At 40.7% G+C, this 26,258-nt stretch overlaps 2 protein-coding genes across 2 annotated transcripts; one reads left to right on the forward strand and one right to left on the reverse strand.

Annotated features, from left to right (window-relative positions):
- Positions 1–465: 465 nt before the first annotated feature.
- xylt2 (xylosyltransferase II) lies at positions 466–15,507 on the reverse strand. Its single transcript, XM_067615971.1, has 11 exons — positions 15,336–15,507; positions 9,456–9,993; positions 8,567–8,742; positions 6,828–7,030; positions 6,078–6,158; positions 5,533–5,749; positions 4,953–5,129; positions 4,554–4,810; positions 4,258–4,453; positions 3,564–3,897; positions 466–3,178 (listed from the first exon to the last, which is right to left on the reverse strand). Exons 1-11 carry the CDS (start codon positions 15,465–15,467, stop codon positions 2,856–2,858), a joined length of 2,634 nt encoding a protein of 877 aa, XP_067472072.1. The 5' UTR covers positions 15,468–15,507; the 3' UTR covers positions 466–2,855.
- A 1,486-nt stretch (positions 15,508–16,993) lies between these two features.
- On the forward strand, positions 16,994–24,836 carry si:ch73-364h19.1 (uncharacterized). Its single transcript, XM_067570692.1, has 5 exons — positions 16,994–17,953; positions 18,558–18,667; positions 21,017–21,109; positions 21,415–21,585; positions 23,575–24,836. Exons 1-5 carry the CDS (start codon positions 17,803–17,805, stop codon positions 23,752–23,754), a joined length of 705 nt encoding a protein of 234 aa, XP_067426793.1. The 5' UTR covers positions 16,994–17,802; the 3' UTR covers positions 23,755–24,836.
- Positions 24,837–26,258: the final 1,422 nt, after the last annotated feature.

Here is a 26,258-nt window from a genome sequence, read left to right on the forward strand (position 1 = left end):
TGTTAACAACTCAGACATCTGAAATGTGACCCCAACTACACACTGCTTTTTGTAAGACGTCAAAAGCCAAAAGGTTGGAAACCACTGGTTTCATCTTTAACAATGTGTTGTATTTTAAAAGCTTGTTATATTATCCATTGTGTCACATCTTCATCTGAAAAGTAACTAAAGCTGTTACATAAATGTAGCGGAGTAGGAAGTACAATATTTCCCTCTGAAATGTAGTTCAGTAGAAGTATAAAGTATCATAAAATGTAAATACTCAAGTAAAGCACAAGTACCTCGAAATTGTACTTAAGTACATTGCTTGAGTAAATGTACTTAGATACTTTCCACCACTGCTTTTGACTGAAAAAATGTAATGTCGTACATCTGGAATAAAAACAATAAACTTTGACAAAACTAGATTCAGTCAAAGATGAGAGGCAAGTAAAGAAGAAAAAAGCAACAAAACAGACAAAAACATTAATTCAAGTGGTTTTTTTTATTGAGTCATCAGTCAGGATGCCTACACTATGAGCTTCTCCAGAGGCAAACAGTGACCGGCTTAAGTTTCCTTCTCTGATAAGAGACACAGAACACAGGATGACTCACCAGCCGGGCTGCTGCTGGTTCTCACAGCAGCAGGGACGGAAACCTCCCCCCCTCCAAACAGAAGGTCTGCTTCAAATGACACTGAATAGGACGACTGTCAAATACAACATAAGCAGGACAGCAGTTTTTTTAATAGTTTAACAGAGTAGTGGAAGATGAACGAACATGAACATACACTCTCAAAACAGTATAGAAAAATAACATCTGTAATGTCGATTCCTCTGCTTTCCTATCTCAATAAAACTGGGGCTTCACTGAAGCGACTGTACTGTGCAAGGTAAACAAGGTCACTTGAAAACTCATATGGTGGCCGACTATTATTTAAGAACATAAAAAGGTCTCATAAAATTAGATAAAAATGCAAACTAAGACACAGAAAGGGGGTCTCACTATCCTCTGAAAAGGCAGCCATTGCACATCTGTGGAAACTATTATTATGTAGTAAACAATTCATGTTATCAGCTAAGTAAAGGCAGCTTAGATATTTTTGATCATGCTTAAATAAAAACCCAAACATACAGTGGATTGTTTAGTGGTAGGTGGACTTGAAAATGAAATAAAAAGCACCTGAAATGAAATGTAAGCGACCTGTAGCGCTTTTCAGTCGGGAAAAGAGAGCACTCAAACACACAGGAGGGACAATACTGCATATAAACCGATACACAGGAGGTATAACATGATGTCCGACTAACACTGACACTTTAAAGTCTTCAGTTTAAAGTTTTGTCCAATTTAGAGCTGCAATGATTATTCGATTCATAGATTCAGATTAACTGGCGACTTTTTTTGATAATCGATTAATCATTTAAGTCATTTTTTAGCAAAAAATCCAAATATTTGATGGTTTCAGGTTCTTGAATTTGAGAATTTGCTGCTTTTCCTTGTTACATAATATTAAATTTAATATCTTTGAGTTTTGGACTGTTGGTCGAACAAAATAAGACATTTAATGACATCACCTTGGGCTCTAAGAAATTGTGATGGCCATTTTTCATAGTTTTTTGATGCTTTATAGACCTAAACTATTAATCGATTAATCGAAAAAAATAATCGGAAGATTAATCAACAACGAAAACAATCGTTAGTTGCAGCCCTAATCCAATTTTTCTTCCTCTTCCTATATTGGTTTCAGTTCAGCAAAAGAAAACAAAATATCTCAAAATATTTGAGCTTGAAAAGATTACCAAAAGAACCTCAACTCAAGATCCACTTACTCACTTTTTCCAAAGCTTTTGACCATATCAAACTGATCCGTACCTTGTTTTGAGTTGAGATTGTTTCGTCGACTATTTTCGGAGAAATTCTGGACGCTATCTGCAGCCTTACTGCTGCACCTGTCGAGGCACTTCCTTTGACCAGAAAAACAAATCAGAGTGGCTTTTTCACACTTTACAGCCAGTTCAGGGAACTAACAGACAAAACAGATACATTGAAAAACATGTTTAAAAACGATATGTCACAGTAAACAGAACTAAAACTGAAAGAAGAGTCCAAACCGACAAACCCCACTAACCCCAGTTATAATTCCCTGATGTGTCTGTGCAACAGTGAGTGACGGTGCAGGTATGTGCCTTGAGGAGGCGTCTTAGTGTCTACTGTAAAATGAAAGACAAGTGATGTGACCTTTGTACATGACTTTTTAACTTCTTCTCCTCACTCCAAGTGACCTCTGTGTAACATAATAGTCTTACAGTAAAGTGCACTTCATCTGTCTACTCCGTATGCTTGTGTAATAATGCTTCAAAATAAGCACAATAATATGATTCAGAGGTTGCGCTCTCCTTTGAAATGAAGATAGAAACACAGCAAAGAGCCTGTTGTTGAGTTTCGACAAGTTGCCTTTCAAAGCGGAGGAAAACTGAAAACTGTGCGCCACAGCGGAGTTCAAACATGCGTGGAGGGTTCTTTTCAAACTCCAACTCAGACAGACCCTGACTGAAAACACAACAATACATCTGGCATCCGTGTAACCGTTTTGCAAACGATGACACAATTTGTGTCTTTGCGCTTGCAATCTTCTATGTGCAAATTTCCAGCAGTCAAATCCTCCTCTCTCAAGTCCGCATTACCACTTCACCGAGAATATCTCGACTCTTCAGTGCAGGAAGATGTGTCGTCGTTTATGTGCCCTTCAGCTCTGAGCTGAATATCACACAGGTTCTCTTGGAGCTCTCATATGAGCCTCTAGTGTAGACTCAGTCCAGCTCTCCGTCAGTCTTCCTGTGTGTGTGTTGAAGTCTACAGTCTCTCCTCTCTTGGGGCTACCTGATTCGCCCGTCACTTTTGACTGGGCCCAGTTCAGACTTGGGGTCTGGGGACAGGGAACTCCAGGAGGTTTTGGAGCAAGCTCCCAAGGCTGGGCAGGATGAAGTCTGTGTGGTACACAAGTCGCCTATGACCCAGAAGGTCCCCACGCTGCTGTCTACCCATGATTCAAGGGCCTGACCCACCAGCTGGGCGTTACGCTGGGCTGCCTGCATGGCAGGCTCCTGGGGAGGCAGCTTCAGCACAGAGCTCAGCTGCTGGAAGCTCTGCTCCAGGTACAAGTTACCTGGAGGACCTGCGTGGAGCCAGCTGTCCTCTTCTGGAGTGGACAAGAGAAATCACAAGGAGAAATTAGTTTAAAAAAACTTTCCAGAGGCATAACAAACTTTGAAAACTGTAACTCAAACTGTATTTTTCCTTAGTGTAAATAAATCCAATGAAAAGACCGAAACCAACGATAAACTGAAGTATTGTGTGTTTATTTAAAGCCTGATTTATCTTATTCCTCTGTGCCACAGAGCCCCATGGTTGTTGAAAAACTGTTAGGAAACATGTTCCTTTATTATCCCACATATTTAATCCTCTGGGTCTTTTCATTGGATTTGTTAACAATTAGAAAATATATAAAATTGCCAACCTTATTTTTCAAACTGAATGTAAAAAAAGAAAAAAGAAAAAAAAAAAAAATCAACTCCATGTCTCACCTTGGCGTAATGGCTCCTTATCTTTGAAGGTTAAGGGCATGACAAGAAAATGAACTTCTGCTATGCGCTCCCACTGCTTTAACACCCGTACAGTCCAGGTGCCAGGCCGCAGGGGGCGCTGCAGTGGTGGTTTGTACTGAGTATACTCTGCGTCCACATCCACTGTGATGTCATACGAAGCTGCCACCACCAGAGCCGGGTCGATCCACACAATAGTGGCTGTGAGGTTGGGCCCACGAGCCCACTTCTGGACTGCTAGTGGTTCATCCAAAGGACCGACAACCCCGCCAAAGTTACGAAAAATTCTTTCTTTAGGATCCCACTCTGTGCCGATCTGTCAGAGTAAAGGACAAAAAGAGTAAAGCAATGTTTAAATGATTCTTCTGTCTTTGACTTTAAGATCAATGTAAAGAGAAGGTGAATGAATATGCCTTCTTTCCAATATTAACTTATTTTTAAAACTAATTAAACTTCAAAGTTCAGTTTTGGTCAGATCAAGCCCTGATTATGCCAAACTGATTTTAACATATCAGAAAGAAACATCTCCCGACACAGCACTTTTCTTGGCGTATCTTCATCTCACCTTCATCAACAGTTAGTGCAGGACAGAAACTTTAACAGTAATGAAGAACGAGCATCTGTGAGTCACACACCTCTATCTTCTGTACATGAAAACAATGACGAGAACCCTCACCTCCAGGTTCTTGAGCCTTTCAAACTCCTTAAGGTTTGTCTCGAGGACGAGGGTGGCCTGGGGTACTGCCCACATCTCTAGTGTCTCCTTGACCTTTGACCCCAAAGCCTGGACTTCCTGACGCACCAGGTATCCTTGAAAACGGTCGTCATAAAAGTACACGTGTACTGATGAAGGGAAGCCTACTGGTTCAAACCTACAGAGAGAAAAATATATAAATCACACATAAGAGATGAAAATAGGCAGAAATACACCTTTTAGATCAGTAGTAGTATCAAAAAAATATATAATCAGACCTGCAGGCCTCTACGGTGCTCTGAGTCTTCACCAGACTCTTCAGACCAAGGCGAAAGAAAGAAGTGTAAGCAGTGAGAGCCACATCGCTGAGTGAGCTGACACCGTCCAACTGCTCAAACAGGCTCTCCCAGTACGCCTTGATGGCGATGGTGCCCGGAGCGTACTGGCCATACAGGTGAGTGTCCAGGATGTCTATGGCCTCTTGGTTCACCGTTGACTCAAACTTGCGGGCAAAGAATGTCGGACGGGTCAATTGCTGTGGATAAGAAAGAGAACAAAAATAAACCTTTAAAACAGAGAACAAAACTAGTAGCAATTAAACATGAGATACAGGGGAACTACAAGGTTGGAAAAGGATGAGTTGTGGTTCCGCACTTCCCCCCCTCTGACTTCCTCACCTGAATCCGGATGAGGTCTTGCGGTTTGAAATCATTGGGCGAGCAGCCGCACCAGTCGACAATGTGCTTGTACTGACATTTACAGCCGAGCTTACGGTTCCAGTTGGTGACACGCAGGTTATTGTCCACCAGGCTGTCGCACATGTGACTGTTCCCGAGCACAGTGTGGAAGAAGGACTGAGGAGAAGGAGCGGAAAGAAAAAAGAAAATATTTCTGGTCAACTGTGCAATAAAACAGAGTGTGTGTTGTGTGAGAGTGTAAATACTGTAAATCCAAACACACTCGAAGACACAAATAAACAGTTTCAAGTTGCTGACTTAAAACTGTAAGAGGTCACGCCTCTATAGCACCAAACAACACCTCTTAGACATTAAACCACACAATCAAATAAACTCTAGTGAACCCTCCTTTCGTCTGGCACCTCTGCTGCACGCTGTGTCTGAAAGCTTAAAGTATTACATTATCTCCGCTGCTAGGCTCTTCTAACTTGGCAGGGGAGGATGAGCCTGAGACACACTTGTATATCAACCTGTCTGTCTCAACTGCGTTAGATAAACAGACCACCCAAGGCTTACTTACCTCAGCGGGGAGCAGCGCGTAGGAATAGAACTGCTTCAGCCCTGACACTAGGTCATCCTGGGAGTTGATGACGTACTCCACAAAGCGGCGGGTGAGGGCAAACCAGTCAGAGCCACCCGAGACCTCCAGGCCTTCTGGGATGCTGCGTTCACCAAGACGCCACATGTGGTTGTCGCACTCGTGGAAGAGACGGTCAAGGCCCTGCTTCTTAATAAACCTTGAACACAGAACACAGTTGACATTGATGTGTGGAAGAGACGGTGTGGTGCTATTCTGCAGCATTTGCTGCTCTTTATTTCTGTCTGAAACACTTCCAAATTGCTGGAATATCTCTACAGGATCCATAGATTGAGTTTATGTCTGCATTGTTTACCACTACCAATGAATAACTGCAAAAATCTGAACTACTGCTTTAATTTATTGAAGAAAAAAACCCCAAACACTTCAAACGTTTGGATTAAATGTTAAGAGGTGTCAGATTTAATTCAGCAAAATGCCAACCACATGTTTTAGCTAGTTGTGTATCTTACAGCTAGCATCCTCACCGTGCATTCTCTCTGCCGTGGGACTTGAGGAAGTTCTTGTCTCTGTGCTGCGACAGGAATGCCACCAGTTCATCATTGGTCCTGCAGGAGGGATGAGAACCGAAAGGAAGAAGGGTTTGGTCAAGATTCAGAAGATTCTTTGGATATAAAACACTGGCTTGACTGTGGTGTTGGTGATAATATCCATGAGTGAAATTAGCTACTTTGGACAGGATTTGGAAGATACTGTGTGTATCCCAGCAATCCAAGCTTATTACCCTTTGGGAGGGTTTCAGGAGCTTTGATAGAGGCTCAAAGCAGTCCCCACAAATGCAGCCAAAACTGATCAGCAAGAAAGAAGACTACTTACTGCCAGCTCTGTGATTCAATGACCAAAACAATCTTTTTAATGTTGCTACCAAACTACTCGTTTCATCCGGCAAATGCTATGGTTGCTACTTTATAATTTTGCTGTAAAAGCCAGAGTCATTGTAGGTCAGCAAGGGAGTCAAATGTCCATGCAGCACTGAAGGATTAAGCCACCAATGAGAAAGAGGCATGGAGAAATAATTACCAACACAAAAAGGAAAGCTGTGCAAAACTGAAAAACTACAAAAACCAAAGAGCAAATAAGAGAAAATAACACTGAACACATTTAACTCTTGAATAGAGCTACAACCAAACTTTGACCACAATAAACGTTAAATGAAAACTGGTACAAAGATACATATGTAGATATTTTGTGTTTGAGAACTACAGAGGTTGACAAACCTGGTGGGGAAGTCTGTGGCGCTGAGATTGATGAAAAAATCCCACTTCCAGTCCAGCATGGAGAGCAGATCCTGCATGCTGCGTAGGTAAGCCTTCAGTAGACTGGCCCCACCCCAGATGGTGACCATCCGCCAGGGCGTGGCTCGTATGTTTGGGTACTGCTGGGCTATCTGCAGGACCTCCCGGTGCATGTAGCTGGACCGCTGGCAGATTTCAAAGCACAAAGTCAAACGGTTAAATGAGGGAAAACGATATTTCTGCATCAGAAATGATAATCTAGTTTTAGCTCTGTAACCGTTTCTGCATTAGCCTGATCTGCAGCTGCCACTGTGCCAAGACAACTGGCACAAAGTTGTCTCATTCTGAAAGAATAGTTGATCTGTGCAAAACAACAGCCACATGGTGCTTTGAACTGTCAGTCACCATGATGAAATGATGAAGAAAACTGCTAAAATTAGACGATTTTGCTAATGAGTATATTCCCTTCTCATTCACTCAACATTAGGAGGGAATAAAGGATGAGATGGAACGTCAAAGAGCCAAAAAGATATCAAGCTTCATGCACAGACATTAAAAAAGTAAACAGTTTGAAGGAGCATGTGTGACCACTGCCAGTGTCTTTAAGAAGCCAAAATGTAGGTTTAGAAAACCTTTTCTTTTTATTCCCCTTTGGAGCTGAATTAGATTAAGTACCAACTAATTAACAAGCAGCCTATTTCCAAATAAACACTGCTAATAAAAGGTTCTGAAGCGATAAATGGGCAGTTTACTAGAAGAAGACACTGGGAAATTAACTTCAGGGACATGAAGTCCAATTGTGTTTAGTGAAGCAGCGTGCTGATGATTATGTCCTGTATTAAATAAAAAACGGACATTTAGTCAATGTACGCTGAAAAATTATGATCTTGGACAGAATTAAAGTCATAGATTTAGCCAGGACTTCTTCAGACGCTGCAAGAATCTGTGGATGTGTGTTTGTGTTCAGAAAGGCGACAACCGCAGAGAAGGAGAGTGACAGTCCTAAACTCGCAGTGCTCACTTGTAGACGACAAGACAAAAAAAGAGGTTTGCGGGGTGGAGTGTAGAGGAGCTGGTTGACTGAATTCAGTACAGTCTGACCTGTTTTTACAGCCTCATCTCTCAAAGAGGCTTTTGCCTCAGAGATGGCAAAGTGTCTAAGACGGTATCTGTGGTGTGACTGTCCCACTGACTTCCTATTCATCACTGCCTCCAGTGAGTCTCTCCTCGGTCCCTTGGCAGCAGAACAGAGCAACTCCCCAGGACTCGACAACCTTTCCGGCTACACAGGTGCACAGACAACAGGCACCTGTTTCTGTGCTGTCTGTGCTGTACACACCTGAGGTCTCTGCCTCAGAATCGCCGGCCATGCATTTGTCTTTTACCTTCCAGCTGCACATGATAGCAGACTTTTCCTCCACTAAATCCAGCCCCTAAGAATAACCACACTTTACTCTATCCAGGCTAATCCAGTTAACCACACTGTGAGACCCGTGGGATAAATTTAACCTTCATAATGCAAGAAGACGTAACCGGTAAAAGCATTTGTGAGCTCAGTGTAGCCAGCAACAAGCAGGGTAGTCAATAGGCAATATAAGCATGAATCAACAATAGTGTAAGGGACTCTTTTTCTGGATGCTAGTGGTAGTAGTATTTCCAAAGAATTAGATGTCTCTTTACATGTGCATATTACAGAAAACGTATGGTAGTATGGGGCTTACCTTGTCCACATGGATGTAATAGTAGTGGTCACGGTGGTATATGGCTTTCATGAGGCGCCTGAGCTGCCGTACAGCTCGGCCGTGAACCATCAGGACGAAAGCCACCCTAACTGGGTTCTCCACCTTGGACAGGCTGTTGTCCAGCTCACCAACAGCCTGGACTGGATTTGATACACCTGACCAAAGAGGGAAGAGACATAAATATTCAGGAGGTCTGAGGAGTTTGGGAGGATGTTGAGAAAAACACTGTTCAATGGACATAAATTGATTTCAGTAGGTCACATAATAGGTTCATGTTTGTTTAAGTTATACAGAACTGAAAAGAGGGTTAATGTTTTGTCCTTGTTTCTTTTTTATTTTCCCTTCAACAAAGCTTCTCCTACGCAAATGCGGCCAATTGTGATTGCACAACCAAACCACAGGCTTGGGTTGAGTGTTTTACCCCAGTGCAACTCCTACACTACACTACAAGTTGTGTATTGTAACTATGCTTAGATATACCTCACAATTTCACCATGTCCATAAAATCTGTGTGATTTGATTAGCTGCCTATGACATCTACATTGTATGTGGTGTACAAGAGAAAGGATGTGCAATATATAATGTGGAGATATTTACTTGTGTTCATCCTAGTGGGTCAAATGTGTTTTTTACTAAAATACAAGAATAACATCATTATAATTAAAAACTTTTCTTTTCAAGTATTTATTAACTCTTGCTGCAACAGATTTTGGCTTAAAAAATATATCTTTCTGTTAATTTAGTCAATATTTACTAATCAAAAGTCCTACTAATGATGTAAAGAAATGGAGGGCCATGTATTGATGTGCAATGAGACACAGGTTTAACATTTCCGAGGTATCTTTAAATAAGTCGTGGAAGTTCTCACCAAGCTGGGGACAGAACTGTGGAAGTGCGTCTGGCATGAGCTGCCCAGCCTGGTGCTGGCACACAATGTTGGCGATCTCCTGTCGGCACTGCTGTGAGCCAGCACGATGGAGGGCAGACAGCGCGTCCTTGCCTATGATATCACATTTCGGCACAAAGTCGCTACTGGGGGCTTGGTGAGCCCCGTCCACGCTGCCTGGCTCCCCTGGTATGGCAGCAGCAGGTAACCTGGCTGCTCCGTCTGTGCCACCTCGGGACTCACTGAAGTTTCGACTACTGGACGGGTCATGAGGGACTACGCCATCCAATCCCGTCATCCCCCGCTCCTGGGGAGCCTTCAGTCTGATGCTGGGCTTTCCTCCTCTGCGGCTGGTCGCTCTCCTCAGTGCGCTGGCTGCTGTGCCCCCTGTCCTCTCCAACCTGGAGCTCCATCTGCCCTGGTTCCTCCGCGACAAAGAATTTTGTTTCTCCCAAAGTGCAGCGTCTCTCTTTGGATCCTGGCTGTTGTGGTCAGGCAGCTTAGACCGTCTTGTTTTCCTCTGAGGAGAGAGAGATGTAGAAAGAAGGACAAAGAGAAACAGAGAAAGAGAGAGAGAGAGAGAAGGGTATTTAAAACAAAAAGAACAATTTAAAAGCAGATTTGTTGACATTAGTTTTCATCTTGGATAAATACTGCTGAAATGAAGCGTTTCACAACCATAAATACTGCTGAAATGAAGCGTTTCACAACCATGAATACTGCTGAAATGAAGCGTTTCACAATCATAAATACTGCTGAAATGAAATGTTTCACAATTATAAATACTAGTGAGAGTAAGCATTGATTAACAACCATGAATGACATATGCTAAAACAAAGACAGTCACTAAGACAACAGCAGAAAAAGCCCCAGAGGGAAGGATGTGTTTACTTGGTTCTGTTGTTTTATTTTCATTTCTCGGATCTGGGTTATTTTTAGCTGAGCCTCTGCTCTTTTTGTGGAGCTAATCTGCAAAAAGCACAGTTCTGAATAGCCACAAATACTCAAAGACACATAACGAATCCAGTGAATCACTGTAGAAACCTCAGCCCGCCCATCAGGAAAAAAATCACAGGAAAAATGCATGCACATGTACAAGTAGGTTACACGTTGACATACGGAGAACTTGAGTATGAGCCTAAGACATTAAGGAGGTTACATAGAGAATCAGGCAGTTACTATTTATATGTCTGCCTGTGTGTGTGTGTGTGTGTTTGCAGAAAAATGCACTTTGGAGACCTCAAAGACCTCAGAGGGCTAAATCCAGTCTGGCAAATTCTGCAGCAGGTGAAAAAATGTTCTTCACCTATTGCAAACATCAGATCAGACTGACATTGGCTTTATCCCAGCCATATATTAAAATTTTATTTCACTTAATACGAATAATATATCTTCAACAACACAGTACATCATCATAACTCTATGATTTGTGTGCGACAGCTGCATCTCAAAATCATCCTGAGACTATGTAGACTCCCTAAAATAACAAAACATGATTCTCTTATATCTGCTTTGAAGTAATAAAATCGTTCAAGTATCCCATTGTTGAAATCTTTGCTTATAAGGTCCCTAAAAGAGACATTAATTCCAGAGAGTTGCGCTGTAGCTCAGTGAAAATAAGCAATACAGACAGTATAAGGAAAATATCGACTTCAAGGGATAGGTTGAGCTATGTGTTCCCAAAAAGAAAACGGATATAAATAAAGATAAAAGATAAAAAGTTACTTTTTTCAACAGTTTAAAATAGATACCAGCTTAAATATTGTGCTGTCATCTAAAATTTATGTAAAAAAAAATGTTTAGTGTTTGTACTTTCTGAGGTACTGTAATGAACTGAATCAAACTGAAACATGCACTTTAATGCACTGTACTGCTAACTGTTGGTTCTTTTTTTTCCTCTCTTGGGATTTATATGTTTTTATCTTTTCTTAAGGGATTTTTTTAGATATATATCTTTATCCTTTCTGTTGTTGTTGCACTGCTGTGGGCTGGGAGGAAAAGTATTTTGTTTTTTTTTAATGTATGCAAGAACACAAGAAAACGACAAACTAAATCTTGAATCTTGATGTGAAGACAGAGTGTTAGACACACCACAACCATCACTAATCTGGGTTTCTTCCAACAGTTTCATGTCTCTTGCTTTAAAAAGTATATAATTTCAAACCAAGCGTATGGAGAGAATCAATCTTATTGGAGCACAAATCACACCTCCGAAAATGGAAGGCAGGCTTTGAAAAACCAGGACTTAAGCCATTTTAAAATCTTCTAGCCAAACAGAATCATCGTTTTGGCACACTAGCTTACTGGATCACACAAAAGGCCCTTCAAAATATGCACTTGAGGGAGAGCAAGAACAGTGAGTGGGCTGAGAGCTTTCTGCCTCTGTCAGGCGATACAGCAGAACGCGGGCTCTCTCGCTTCACACCGCTGGCACGCCGACAGCCCAGGGACGACGGGAACAGGCGAGGGACTGGGGTAGGACGAGGAGCCAGATAACACACTGCCAGTAAACCAGCTGCCAACCAATACAGCGCAGTCAGCTACTGATTGCCAACTGCACTCTAAAAGCCATTACAGTAAGAGGCATTGTGGAGCCCAGTAACATACTAGTCGTTGAAGTGGAAGCCTCTTTACATGCACTTAAGTTACCTGGTTTTGTCACATTTCTATAGAAACCTGGTGTCCTAAATGTCACCTGAACAACAAACCTGGGTTCCTTAATCTGGGTAAGAGAAACCTGGTTCACATGGCTGGATTTCTGCTGGTGAAACCTATTCAGTTTCTTGCCATGTGTATCCTGAAATAAACTTTAAGAATATTTCATTTTCTCCAACAGTGGCGATACATTTTTTTTTTCTGTGGAGGCTCATAGCTGCAAAATTAAAATGAACACTAGTGTGAAGATCTTGCGAGCCTTTAGTCGGCTGCCGTTGATAAAGACACTGCTTACTTTCGGACTGCCAGGGTAAATGTTCTCACATACTAGACAAGCATGCAGCAGGGGCTAACGTTTCAATTTTCCTTATCACTCGTTTTCACAGCTTTTAATTAACACCATCATTTCAAAAATGTATTGATTCAAAGGCAAGCCAAGCGGCCTCTTTACTTTCCAATTAAAGTTGAGTGAAACCATATCAGCGTCGCCATCTGCTGAAGCAGGAAGCAGCAGCGAGCGCTCAGCTCTGTAGGAGAGCCCGGCAAAGTGGAGGGTGATACGAGGATGACAGAGTCTTCTTCTTCTAACCTCTCAAACCGTTCCCTCTTCTGTGGATGGGCTTTAAAAAATCACATGTGGCTATGTTCGCACATGCACAGCAAGCCACTGATTAGAGCAGATGCACGTTACAGCAGAGACCACAGACTGTAGAGGAATCCAGCCACTCTCCCTTGTTTCGCCTCCCCTGACTGAACATGTACTGTTCAGAGGTGAAGTGATGATTAATATGAATTCTTAAGCCTGAAATTTGATTCTGCATCTGCGAGTATGACCCCTGAGCGCTGACATTTACATAGATGTCTGCCAACGTAGCTGCATGTAAGGCTGACATGTGCACTAGGCAGCAGTGTCAGTTTCCCAAGCCAGAGTTTGAGGGCAATGAAGACAAAATGCAAAGAATAAGAGCTTTTTTTCAACTGTAGATTATTTATTAAAAACTAAATTGAAAATTGTATTATTAAAAACAATGTGCACTCAATTTTTCAGTTTGGCTCTCTTCCCATGTAGGGTCCAAACTCAGCACTACTGGAAATCATTGCGCTCTCAGCCTTTCTGCCTTTGTCTGAGGCACTGCACAGCAAATACTTTGTGTGGTTGTGGTGAGATATTTATAAGCTATGTGCACTCATGCCCTTTTGCAGTCCTAGGTGAACGACAGTTAACCACAAACCCCTCCTCTGTGTACCCATGTGCAGACATTTTTATGTATCTTTGTTGAAGCATGTTTCAACCTGAATGGATAAGGCAGCAAGACAGCCTGGAGGCTTATAAAGCACATAGATGATACATGTCAAAATGAACATCACTTAAGCTGTACCATGTCACATGTCACAGTTCCTGTTTTTTTCAAAATGTCACATATATGTACTCTATGTCCAACGGAAATGGATTACTTCATATAGGTTGCTATCATTCATGTTAACTGAAAGGCAAAGGCACATACTGAGAATTTGGTTAGTATTTATTGTTTAGCTTACAAGTTTAACTGAAGTTGTACCCAGAGCACAGACTGAGGAATCATCTTCCCTATTTTCCTCTCTCTGAGAAAAGGGTCAAACTTATTTTCTTCCACTGAAACCACTGAATTACATCTGCTGGCTGTCTCGCCCTCCAGGCACAGATCTGCATCCTATATCCATGTTGGGAGGAATATTATGCTACACCCCGCATTTGTCACATCGTGATAGAAACACAGCGCTGTTTTCACTTCAGGTTTCAGCTTGCATTCCTGTGGCTCTATCAGTATTGGTGCGCCTCAAAAAAAAAAAAAAAAAAAAAAAAAGATTCCTGTACGTGCACTCAGTTCTCCACAGACAGGTCACATCTGTTAACAACTCACTATACCTCATTTAGAGGGAGAACTGGAACAAGCACTGCCTCAAGGTAGTGGGCTCCAGGTGTGCGAGGGAGACACAGAGATAAGATTCCCACAGAGGAGTCAGCTAATGTTAAATGAATGGATTCACTGGGATGTGGTGGAGGCAACTCTTTGCTTTACCTTCATCCCTGGGATATGTTCGTTCCCTGGGTGTTTAGGTGTGATTCAAAGCTTACTGAAGGTCATAGAGACACTATAAAAGGCCGCTGGTGGGTAAAAATAAGCAAACTAGTAGAAATTAAGATTCCCAAATTCTTTCATGTAATACTAAACAGGTTGGTCATCTTCACCATCCTTTTTACAAAACGATACGTGGCCAGTACTCACTACAGATATGGAACACCAAAAGCACACGTTATCAAGAGCTCGTTATCTTCAGAAAACTTTAAAAGAAAACTGTCATCAAATTTAATTCATGATGTCTAATTATTTCTTGACACACACACATACACATTTCCCCATACTGTCTTTCATGTATTTATTTGTTTTCACTGGATTATTGTCTATATTGGTTAATTTTTCTGCTCATTTTATGTGTTTCTTGTTGTCAGTTATTTTTTGTTGTATTTTCCTAAATTATGTTAGCTTAGTTTTTTTCTCCTTTTTTGTTATTGTTAATCTCCTTGAATTGAGGAGACGTCCGTTGTATAAGCATACTTGACATCTCTTGACAAATCTATTATTTTCCATTATCTGGATCATACGCAGTCTTATGCGTGTACAAATAAAATAAGATAAACACTGATGCTGGATATCCTGGGACAGCTCACACAGATGAACTGTTTGCCATCAATCACTTAAATCCTAAGAGAGTCCTTTCACATACTTCACACAAAGTTGCATTTTCATCTAAGCTGTGGTTTTGTCTGCTCGTCATCACATAATTAATGAGGAACAGACAAATGAAATGTACTGACAACCAGTCACCAGTGTTCACCAAGGTTTCACCGCTGATTAAACAAGTTATAAACCATTTATTTTATCTTATCAGTACGGGTAATTACACAGTTGTGAACGTGTATGACTGTGTACTTTGTGTCTGATGGCGTAGTTACTGACAGACAGACAGACAAGACAGCACAGGGCTGGTTACAATGAAATGTTTGGCAAGCGGAGCAACTGCCAACTTAGCTACGAGCTAGCCGCAGCTAGCGCTCCTGAATCACAACACACTGTGAGCTAAGCTAAGCGCTAACGGCTAGCTCTACAATTAAACCCAAACCGAGTCGCTGTCATGTCACTAACACTCGGCGGGGTCGTTACTCACCTCTGCCTCGCCCTCTTCCAGACTTCTCAGACTCCATACCACAAGCCCTTGTACCAGGAGGATGGTTAATGCGGCGGCAATCGCGAGTTTATATCGTCGGAGGAGCTTCTGTACTCGCGCACTGGCCACCATTTTTTCGACGCCAGTTGTCGGGGGGAGCGCGTGCCCGATCCTAGAGTGCTCGCTCACGCGGTGTCGCTCCTCATCCTCAGGTTGCTGAAAGTTTGTCCCCACAAGACAAGTGGTGGAAAATAACTAAGAATATCTACTTAAGTACCATAGGCCTTCTGAGAACAATTCTGAGGTACTTGTATTTTACTTGAATATTTCCATTCGATGCTACTTTATACTTCCACTCCACTACATTTCACAGGGAAATATATTACTTCCTACTCCACATTTAGCCTATTCGACAGTTTTAGTTCCTTTTCAGATGATTTTTGGCTTTTGACGTCTTACAAAAAGCAGTGTGTAGTTGGGGTCACATTTCAGATCTCTATGAGTTGTTAACAGCTCCATTAAATAGTGATTTTTTTCCCCCTAAACTCCTCATGTAGTTTCATTTCAATAAATGTTTAAACGGTCCAATATTTCAGATTAGAGAAAAAGTCCAAAAACTGAAAACAGATTTGTGTATCAGAACTTTGTTTTTTCTTCTTTCATCTCCCATTAATCATCTCACAACCCCTCAGATTTATCTGGTGACCCTTTGGAGGGGTCTGACCCCTAGGTTGGGAACCACTGGACTAAACTAGCTAACTGTATATAAAGTAGTTGAAACTAGCTTTACCTCCAGCAGCTACAACAGTAACATGCTGCTTACACACTGATGCTTCAGTATTAATAATCTAATGATGTCATATATAATAATATATCAGTCAGAGGGACCAAACCACTACTTTTACTGCAATACTTTAACTACATCAAGCTGCTAATACTTATGTACTTTTACTCAAATAGGATTTTTCATGCAGGACTTTCACTTGTAATGGAGTATTTTTACATTGCTGTATTGGTACTTTTACTTAAAAAAAGGATCTCTTTAATTTAAAATTTTGCCTTTAGAAAACAAGGGAGGAGAGATGGGTATGACATACAACAAAGGTCCCCAGTTTCAATGTGATTTGAGGATCCATAAATAAATAAAATAAAATAAACAACATACAAGGTGTTTAAAAGCCTGTAATAGTGGAGTTTATGAATTCTTTCATTCTCTAAGGACCACAAAGCCCATTCATTGTTTCTTCTCCATACAGAACTTCCGCTTCATCTTAAGACTTTTCCATGGAGTTTAATTCATGGAGTAATTTTAAGTCTTTTAAATCTTATAAGATGCTAAAAGACACTGTAGGCCTAATGGTTATTAATTTAGTTAAAACACAGCTTTTGTGTTGCATACATCTCCAGAAATCATCAGACTCCATGATGTAGTTGACCTGCAACTTGTCATAATATGTATCAATAACAAATTCAACCTGGTCATCATTAATAATACCACACTTTCTAAACTTGTGGCAAGAAATCTTGATGGTCTATATATATTTTCATTCACTTTTCTTAAACTTTACTGACTTTCAATATCAATATCAGGGATATCTCTGCCTCCTTATATGACTCTGGCAGGATCTTTGTAATAACCTATACTTCTGTAAGATTTGGGCTGGTAGAATTGTTGTAATTAACCTAAGTTTTGAAATTTCTTCTTCCTTTTTTGGCATCTTGGAGCATCTATATCTAAGACGAAGGTCAAGGTCTGCAAAAAAGTTTTGTTTTTTTTTTATAAAGTCACAGACATCTCTCAAGTCACATAGGCGGATCTACAACGAGCCCGATACTTGAGATTCAACCAAAAATGCCAAACTACAACAATTTATGGACTGGCAGTTAAAGTAAGAAAAGAAAGATAGTTGGCATCCATGAATACTAATGCTACATTTTGGCTCTTTGTCTGTATAGAAATCATCTCAGGACGGGACCCCCTATGTCTCCAGGGTAACGGGACTCCAGCTCAGGCATCCGGTGTGTTAACCTCCTGGTCTGGATGCCATTAATTAGGCGGCGGAGGAGGAAGCAGGAGGATAATTTGGACTGTTGCAATTACGCACGGGGCAGAAATATTCTCAGCACATAGACTTTTTTTTTATTTAAGGCAACCAGTTTTTCAAAATCCATGTCAATTATCCTAAGTAGGTCTGTTGGCCCTTAGTGGCTGCTGCTCCTTGCCAGTGCCGATCTATAAACCAAACACTGCTGCTGTTGAGCGCAGGGACAGCGACGTCACGCGGTTTGGAGAGCGCGTCAGTGCGCCCTCACCGGCTCATAAAGGCTGTGGCATGTTTACCCAGCGGAGAGTTTGAGAGCCGATTTGCAGAGCGCATGTGGACTGTCACCCTTGTCCGGGGACCGAGCAAGACAATGAAGAGGAGCAACAGAGCGGGTCTCCATTTCTTTTCTCTAATTTAATAAGATGAGAGCTTTCGTGTTAAAGCTGATGACCTCAGGAGGATTTTTGAAGGGAACATTAAGAGTTTACACAGCAGAAATGTCCACAACTGCAAGTCCAACCATTCCTTCTTCACAGCTGACATCGGATCAACTCACAGTGGTCGCTGCAGCTTGTAAGTTAACCCTTAAACTTATCAAAATGTATCAGATTTGATTTTAATACCTGCTAAATTTCCTTTTGAATTATTAATATTCAACCAGATATAAGGGTGAGAAAGATTTCCCTGGATAGTGATTTTTGCTTTTATTCTGCCTGCTTTGTTTGCACTCAGTTTCACCATATTGTGGCACTGTGATAAGGGTGGTCTAGATAATTAATTTTTTCATTTTCCAAATGTGGGAACAGAAGATAGCAGTTAATTTCCTGGCCACAGGTGCTCAAACCTCTGTACCATAAATATAAATCAATGACAGGATTATTGTATCAGGTCTGTTATTCTCAAGCTGCCATTGTTCTTGACAGGCAGGTACATCACAGGAGAGAAATTACACCTTTTTAAGCTGTACAGAGAAAGAGAAAGTTGTCAATCAAAACTATTCAAAATGAGTCAACTTATCTCTCTCTTTTTTTTAATCTTCAGTAAAGAGTTAAAGTATTTAAAATACAAAATTATTTTGACACGGTTCTTTTACAAGTTGTTTCACATGAGTGAACCAGAAAAATAAGACGTCTCATTAACTGTGATTATCAAATGTTCCCTTCTTATTCTCACACAGTTTCTTCTCTGGTGTTCTTTGTGGTTATTGTGGTGCTGCTGTCCATTATTTACCGCAAGGATCCTCAGTGCTGCAGACTCCGCTCCTATCAGGGGCCACATGCAGATATGGTAAGCCCTTTTAAAAAAACAAAAAAAAAAAAAAGGGAAAAAGTGCCTTTTGTGCTGAGCTTTCTTTTAAAAATGACCTATGTTCAGCTTTTGATCCTGATCACACGCCCGGGCTCCATGTGCAGCCAGTGTAGCGCCATCAAGAAGTGTCAGATTCAATTTGCATGACTGTGGGGAAAAGGACAAGAATAAATTTGATATGATCATTGTTGGGCAATGGATTTGCCTCAGTTGAATTAGCTGCCCTCCAGATATATCTCAGAGTGCCACAGTAACTCTAATGGAATTGGACAGAGTTAGCACTTACCACGCATAGTGATACTAGTTCAACACCACTATAATCATTACAAATCAAATTTTAGTTTAAATATTGGCATAGAATGTGGAAGCAAAACATAACCTGTAAAGTTTAGGAGGGATATTGAAGTTATAATAAGGTGTTTGTGTGTGTGACAATTTATGTCATTATAAATCAAAATTTTCTATAGACGTCACACCTCCAGGTCACTGCTGGCATATCTCTCACATGCTGTATCGCTCTACCTGCCAAAGATAACTGCTTGAATATCTGTAAAGCTGTAGGCGATGGTGCAGGATGAGGTGAAGAGGAAATGTAACACTCCACAGATGTGACTTTTCATTGGTTGCCCATTCTCTCTGCTTCCTCTTCCTGATGTGTTTCTCACCTCCGCAAGTCCCAAGGGTGAAGTTTGAGTGTTATCTTCGGTTTGCAGGGACGCAACTCATCCCTCCTCCACTCTGAACAGACAGGAAGCTCTGTTCAGTTGTGGTTTTAATAGAGAAGTTCGCTCAAAGAACTAACAAAATGTTTTACTAGTACAAACTGGCCACACTGACCTCCAGCTACAGCGGTATCCATACACTGATAAGACAACGCTGGCTGGTTAAACTTACATCCTGTACAGTAAACTACACGTGACACACTGTAAACACAGAGTGTAGAGTTCCAGAGTCTGCACTCATATTGTAGTTTCAGGGTTCATTTTCATTTGTCACAGGATAAATAATATATGTAAGAGAAGTCTGATTTATTAGCTGGAACCAGTTCTAATATTTAATTGAGTTAAGTGGTTGAAAAAGGCCTTTTTTTGTTTTTCATTATAAGGGGAGAGAAAGTGAAGCACACACAAACACTCATTGTGTTTCTTTGGGACATTTCATGTCTTCAACTTCATAGTCACATACCTTTCCCTGCTTCAGTTTGCACCATGAATAGTGGACAGACCCCACTGTGGGTGTTGGGGACACAAGGGGACAATGGATCTCCTTTAAGTTGCAGCAATGAAAAAGGCACGCTGCCGTTGGGATCCTCCCCCGACTTCAACACTGATTTTACACGGTTGTGCTTTTTCACACTGGCTGAATCAATGGCAGGAGACAAAAGGACAACTCTTCTTTTTTTTCTTTTTCCTGAAGATTTTTTTTTTGCCTCTTGAAAGTACAAACCAGCGAGGGAAAGTGACCTTTGACATCACCTTTTTTGGTGTCGTCTCTCTACCCTGAAACGATGTGGCAAAGGTCGTTAGAGTGCGTCACTCTAAGTGTGAGTGATGTTATTGTTTAAACTGGCCTGGGAAAATTATAAATCTCATATTTTAATACTACCCAGTGCTATCATATGCGGAACTTCCATTGTTGGTGCTTCCACATCTGAGCAAATCTCCTTAGTAACAGTATCAACTGTGGTCCTAACGTCTCTTATCCTCATACTGGATTTCAATCTCAGTCAAGCAACAAATTGACTTTGTTGTAATGCCGGCCCGAATGACATACGAGGCTATAATGTGTATTGGAGTGTGCTCGTTAAGGGGTACCTGCTGCAGTTACAAGAGGAATAGAGAGACGCTGAAAAGACCACACGGTGTGGTTTGTTGCCTAGGGACCCTGATGACATAGTAGGACACCACATTGTTCTCCAGACAAAGGAGACTCATTTAGACCCAAGGCAATTACCTAGTTTGCCTGGCAGCCTTTTTTCAGAATTCCGGCACCTCATACAGTATCTGACTTGTTTTAGAAAGGGGGTGGGACTGGGAGGAGGCATGGAAATCCGAGGGTGGTCGCCTTATTGATTAGATAATTTATGGTATTGCTAAACCAGCCAGTGTCTACAGTGATTAAACAAGGCATGAAAATCGGTCAATTGGGCTGAAATTAGTGGATTTTTGACTAATCGCAGTATTCGACAGAGCACTAAAGATCTATAGTGTCGGGAGCACTTAGTGACCATATAAACTAATAAATGCTTGTAATGGAAACAGTTTAATAACGTCTTCCTCTGAACTCTCTCAGACACACTTGTTACAGTCATTACTGCTTGTTTTACAGGACGCTCCTCCTCAGTACTACAGCAGCAGACAGACGCTGGTGGGATCTCCTTGTCTAGAACAGACTCAGATCATGGATGGTAGCAACACTCAGGTGACAGAGACATGTTTTGGCATCATCAGCAGTTTTTCCCTCTGTGTACGCTGTTGCAGTAGATAAAGACACACTCTAAGTACTCTCTTACAACACATACTGCGCAATACAAATATCACTGTTGTAGATAGGGCACAGACGCACTAACACACAAGTAGTGACTGACTGCAGCTTACTGTTTAAAGTGAGTGTCAGTGATTTGGTTTATTTGAACCTGTGTCCACAAGTCTTCAGCACATAAAAGCTTCTGTTTCCTGTCCCTCATAACTGTCCCACTGTGTTTGGGCCTGTGTGTGCCTCAGCAGACAGGTCAGCTGTTCTACGTCGGCCTGCCTTCCAGCTACAGCCTGCCCACTCTGGATGCCCCCCTGCCGAGGCTCCCCTCCTACGAGAGCGTCCGAAAGAAGGACCGCCAGAGGCAGATCCACATGATGATCGCAGACCGCTTTGGCCTCAATGGACCCATTGTGACTGAGGTAGGCTAAACTAGGGATTAGGACTGTGCAACATCAATTGATACAGTCACAAATGCTATGACACTGGAGTATTTCAGGTGCTTTGTTAAACTTGGGAATAAAGAGGATATTTTACTCCTTTTGTTCTTTGAGAGAACCTCCAAAGAATGCTAAAGCTCATGTAAACTCATCTTAATATGGAGGCCTCTTATCTGTAGTTTTCACAATGGAGATGATAAGAAATAGGCTCTTTCTATTATGACCACGCTGTAATACAATATTGTAACAAGAGCTCGTTCAAAGATTAGACTGCTTTCAGAGTGCAGTACACAGGATGCGCTATCAGTTCATCTAATGCTCGCAGCTGAATTGTGCTGGCGGCCACGTTTCAAGGTTTTACCGTGTTGATCTTTCGCTGAGCTTTTGACTTGCACAACGCTTGAGCAAACAAGGTAATGAGAAAAAGGCACATCAAACATAATTAAAGCCTGCATCCTGAGCGCAAACAGTGCCTGAGAATTCGGCTTTGTGCTCCTGTCTTTAACTGTTTTTTTTTTTCTTCTTTGGCCTCCCCTCCTTTTCCTTAATTAAACAGTCCCTAGCATGACTGCCCATCTTCTCCATACACACACACACACACACACACACAAACAGAGAGCACATTCACGCACAGTACTTTCCGGTCATCCTGTCACTGGTCACTGAAATGTCTCCCTACCCCCCTTTCAGACTCTGTTAGGAGTTCAATTGATGGTCCCTTAATTTCCCCTGACTGTCCTGTGGCCCGAAGCAGGATAGTAGTAAAACTTGTGGCCTGCTATGTGTGTAGTGTGTGTATCAGACAGAGGGCAGGGTTGTAGGGTTGCTCCTGTCGCTTGAGGGTCCCCAAGCAATTAAAAGATAAGAGGACTCAGTCAGGGAGTGTGAATCTGCCAGATGTGATCAAAAAGATAATGAACTGGAGGAAAACATGTTCCAGGCGGCCAACAAGGAGACAGATTAATTGGTAATGTAAATACAAACATGTTCCACTTATTTTTACAGATAAATATCAGGCCTTGGGATGTTGTCTAAGACACACACTCATCCTGGGAAACTACATTTTCTGTATGCCTACTTCTAACGTTTTAGTATTGAAGAATCTTGTGATTATCACCTTTACAGTTAGCAAGGTCAGTGTCAATTTACAAATCAGGAAAAGCTCCTTAAAAAAATGAAGAAGGATTGGTAAGGATCACAATGATCAGTTTGACAAAAAAATCAAAATCCATGATCCAGTTAGACTGTTTAATGAGTAAATCAATTAATATATGGTAGATTATTCAATTGCACCTCATTGCCAAAGGAAACTCAACTTCTGATTTGAATAAACCTCTCTGTAAACCTGCATTACTTGATTTTTTACAACTTGGGGGCAGTGAAACAAGCTGTTAACTCAATATTGTCATATTATTATCATGTAAAGTTGTTATAGCAAACCCCAGCGAATACCATTAGCATTCATTTGGAATTTTGTTTCTGGTCACCTGATGAATATGGGGTCCAATATTCACTCTTATTTTAGCCCTGATGAGGTCTTCATCAACTCCTGAGGGAAATATCTGGCTGTATAGCAGCTAGTTGCTAACTGTGTCTGTATGGTTTAGTGCTGGTTGGGTAGTGTAAAGCAGGTTTATCAGAGCTTTTTTTTTTTTTTTCTACTGAAAACAGTTAAAATGTCATGGCTGGAAGCAAAGTTGATGAAAGTGGTGAGACTGAACCAAAACAGTAAAGTTACAGGCTGTAAAACCAAAACAATGAACTGAAAGACGCTAAAATGCTCCATAGAGGTGAAAAACTGCAGAGTCAAGTCACTAAGTTCAAACCCTTTTCACGTTAAACACATGATCCATTGTTGATATAAAGCTTTAAAGGATAGATTCACAATCACAAGTCTGTCAAGTTCCTTTGGTAGATTTATGATAAAACAATGTTTCAAAAAACTGTCTTGTTTTTCCACATTTCTTACAGCCACCTCCAACATATGAAGAGAGTATCCGCCAGTCTATGGAGCTGCCGTACAACATCCTCCCGTCTAATTTGGACATTTCTTCTCCTCAGAGTATCTACACCAACACAGGGACCGACATCCAAACTGACATACCTCATCCAATCAACTCCGATACAAACAGCAGCGTTCTACCTGTGTGATCGAGTTCTCAAACCATCTGGTGAATGTGATAAACTGTGAAAGCATTTGATAGCTTTTATACAGCTGAAGTTACCAAAAGAATACAAGGGTTGAAGATTGATTCTGTTGGTATCCTTCATCGCATTTCTGTACAAGCTGATTCAGATACCTCAAGACTGACTTTATGTTGAAAGACATTTCATGTTGATCAAGCGCTGAGCAACCAAAGAGGAACTGCACACCCTGCAGGACTGGACGCATTTTGTGGACACACTTGAATGTTAAAGAACACTTTGTGCTCTCTGTGTGGAGAAACTATGCTGATGTTTTTCAAAATTTCAAAAGAGAAACAGCGGATATTCATTAACTAAGGTGGCTGGTACATCTTGAAGAGGACAGGAAAGAAAAGGCTGCAAGAAAATTGTGGACTACAGGATTAAATCATACCAAAAAGGGAACCACTATTTACTTTATTGATTAAAGTGATGTGGATCATACTGTGTTCATTCAGCTTTGCTGTTTGCTCTCCTCTTTTATTTGGAGCCAGAAGCCTCATTGTCTGGTTTGCAAGGTTATCAGAGACTCTGTTTTATTAGGATTTGCTGTAAAGCATGTTTCTATCCAGCTGTGCCATATAGCTGCAGCATGTGGTTCAGCCTGTAAGAGGAGGAAAGAAAAAGGCGCCAATGAGAGTGCCTTTCATGAAGTTATAATATGACATTCATCACAACTTATTTAAAGGTTTCAACAAAAGGTTTTTTTATGTTAAGGCAGACAGGCAGCAGATTTCTCACTTTTAAAAAAAAACATTTAAACATTTTTGGTATTGAGTCTGTTTTACTCATGACAGAAAATGTATTTCTCTGTCTTGTACTCCAAAAGATTGCAAGGCTTCAAGAAGCAGAGTGAATGTGGAATGAAAACAATGGAGTAAGACCAAGTTCCTTGTCAAGACCTGTTTTGCTTTACAAAACATTCTGTGACCTGCCATGTACATATGCAAAATGTCTTCCCCGTGCATTGTCCTGTACTGTATTTATTTAAGAAAAATGAATGACTCCTCATTATTTCTCTCAAATGTAATAAATACTTTTATTGTTTTGTTGATGGACTGTTGTACTTACATAGCAGCAGCAGCAAATTATGAAAATTCAACCAACCATACAGTTTGTTGTACTGGTATAGATATACAGTATGTATACTGTGTGTTGATGTGTCAATATGTAAATAGCTGATAGCAGCTATTTGTCCAGCTAGTTTCTCTTAACTAAGCTTCTATTCTACTATCTCATATTTCTTAAATTCATTTCTTAAAAAATACTAGTAGATTAACTGATGCTCATTTTCCAGCCCCCTTGGTATTTTATATCAGTTATTAAGATATTTCAGTGAAATACACACACGACTGCATATGGTCAGATTTGTCTCAGCATAAAAATGAAAACAAAATAAGCAAGATTAGTCATAAAATTAGTTTCCTGTTGACTTATATCGATTGAAGACATTATCCCAGACATGTTCCAAATATCTTATGAGCCTCACAATGACTTTGGTGTTTCCTCACTATTAAAGGACAGTGTTTGAGTATCTACAGTTTTACAGAACTGAACTGAGAATTATAGAAAAATATTCAGAAAACTTTTGTATTTAATTAGTATTTAATTAAAAAATCATTTGCACCTCATTTCAACTTTAAACTGTATATGAATATTAAGTAATATCAAAATAAGAATATGTTTTATTTCTCAGGAGATAAAGAAAAGCTTATTGTGAGCAGCAAGTTTTTTTTTTTTTACTGGGAGACAGAGAGGTCATCATCTTGGAAAGTCCAGAGGAGGTTCAGAGAATATTTAGCCTGCAAGCACAACTCCTTTTTTAAATCGACTTTTCGCAGACATGTTCCAAATATCTCATGAGCCTCACAGTGACTTTGCTGCTTCTTCACTATTGAAGTTTTTGAGTATCAACACTTTTACAGAGCTGAAAATTATAGAAAAAAAAATCTGGTATAATATTCAGGTAACATATTTCCTTAAGTGTTTAATAAAAAAAATCACACCTCAACTTAACGGTTATGTGTGAGAATATTCAGTTATATCAAAATAAGAATGTGTTTTTTTCTCAGGAGACAGATAAAAGCTTATTATAGCAAGTTTTTTTTTTTTGCTGGGAGACAGAGAGGGGGTCATCATCTTGCAAAGTGCAGCAGAGGTTCAGAGACTATTTATTTCAAGAGCCTGCAGGCAGAACACGTCTCCTTTGACTAAGAGACAAGAATATCACTGTTTGTGAAGCTCTTCAGTCACCCTAATATGAACACAAGTCCCATATAGATGATTTGTGAGGAGGAGGGACTCATTTCTGGCATCATTATCCAATTAAATTAAAATTTTGGCATAATACATCATGTTACAGATGGCATGTCTGATTGCACATATTGGAAGCAGTCAAAAGGTTTTATCTTCTGTCAAAATGCTAGTATCTAAAATACCATCATCAATCAAGTCTTGCTGGTCTGAAATTA

Source organism: Thunnus thynnus, chromosome 17, assembly GCF_963924715.1.
Source record: "Thunnus thynnus chromosome 17, fThuThy2.1, whole genome shotgun sequence".
Classification (NCBI taxonomy): Eukaryota; Metazoa; Chordata; class Actinopteri; order Scombriformes; family Scombridae; genus Thunnus; species Thunnus thynnus.

Excerpts from the sequence above, each read along its gene's own strand:
- xylt2 (XM_067615971.1), bottom strand. The coding sequence starts at position 15,467 with ATGGTGGCCAGTGCGCGAGTACAGAAGCTCCTCCGACGATATAAACTC. Across the intron at positions 9,994-15,335 it reads TGGAAGAGGGCGAGGCAGAG|AGGAAAACAAGACGGTCTAA; the intron begins GTGAGTAACGAC and ends CTCTCTCCTCAG. Across the intron at positions 3,898-4,257 it reads AAAGGCTCAAGAACCTGGAG|ATCGGCACAGAGTGGGATCC; the intron begins GTGAGGGTTCTC and ends TTACTCTGACAG.
- si:ch73-364h19.1 (XM_067570692.1), top strand. The coding sequence starts at position 17,803 with ATGAGAGCTTTCGTGTTAAAGCTGATGACCTCAGGAGGATTTTTGAAG. Across the intron at positions 17,954-18,557 it reads CACAGTGGTCGCTGCAGCTT|TTTCTTCTCTGGTGTTCTTT; the intron begins GTAAGTTAACCC and ends ATTCTCACACAG. Across the intron at positions 21,110-21,414 it reads TGGATGGTAGCAACACTCAG|ACAGGTCAGCTGTTCTACGT; the intron begins GTGACAGAGACA and ends GTGCCTCAGCAG.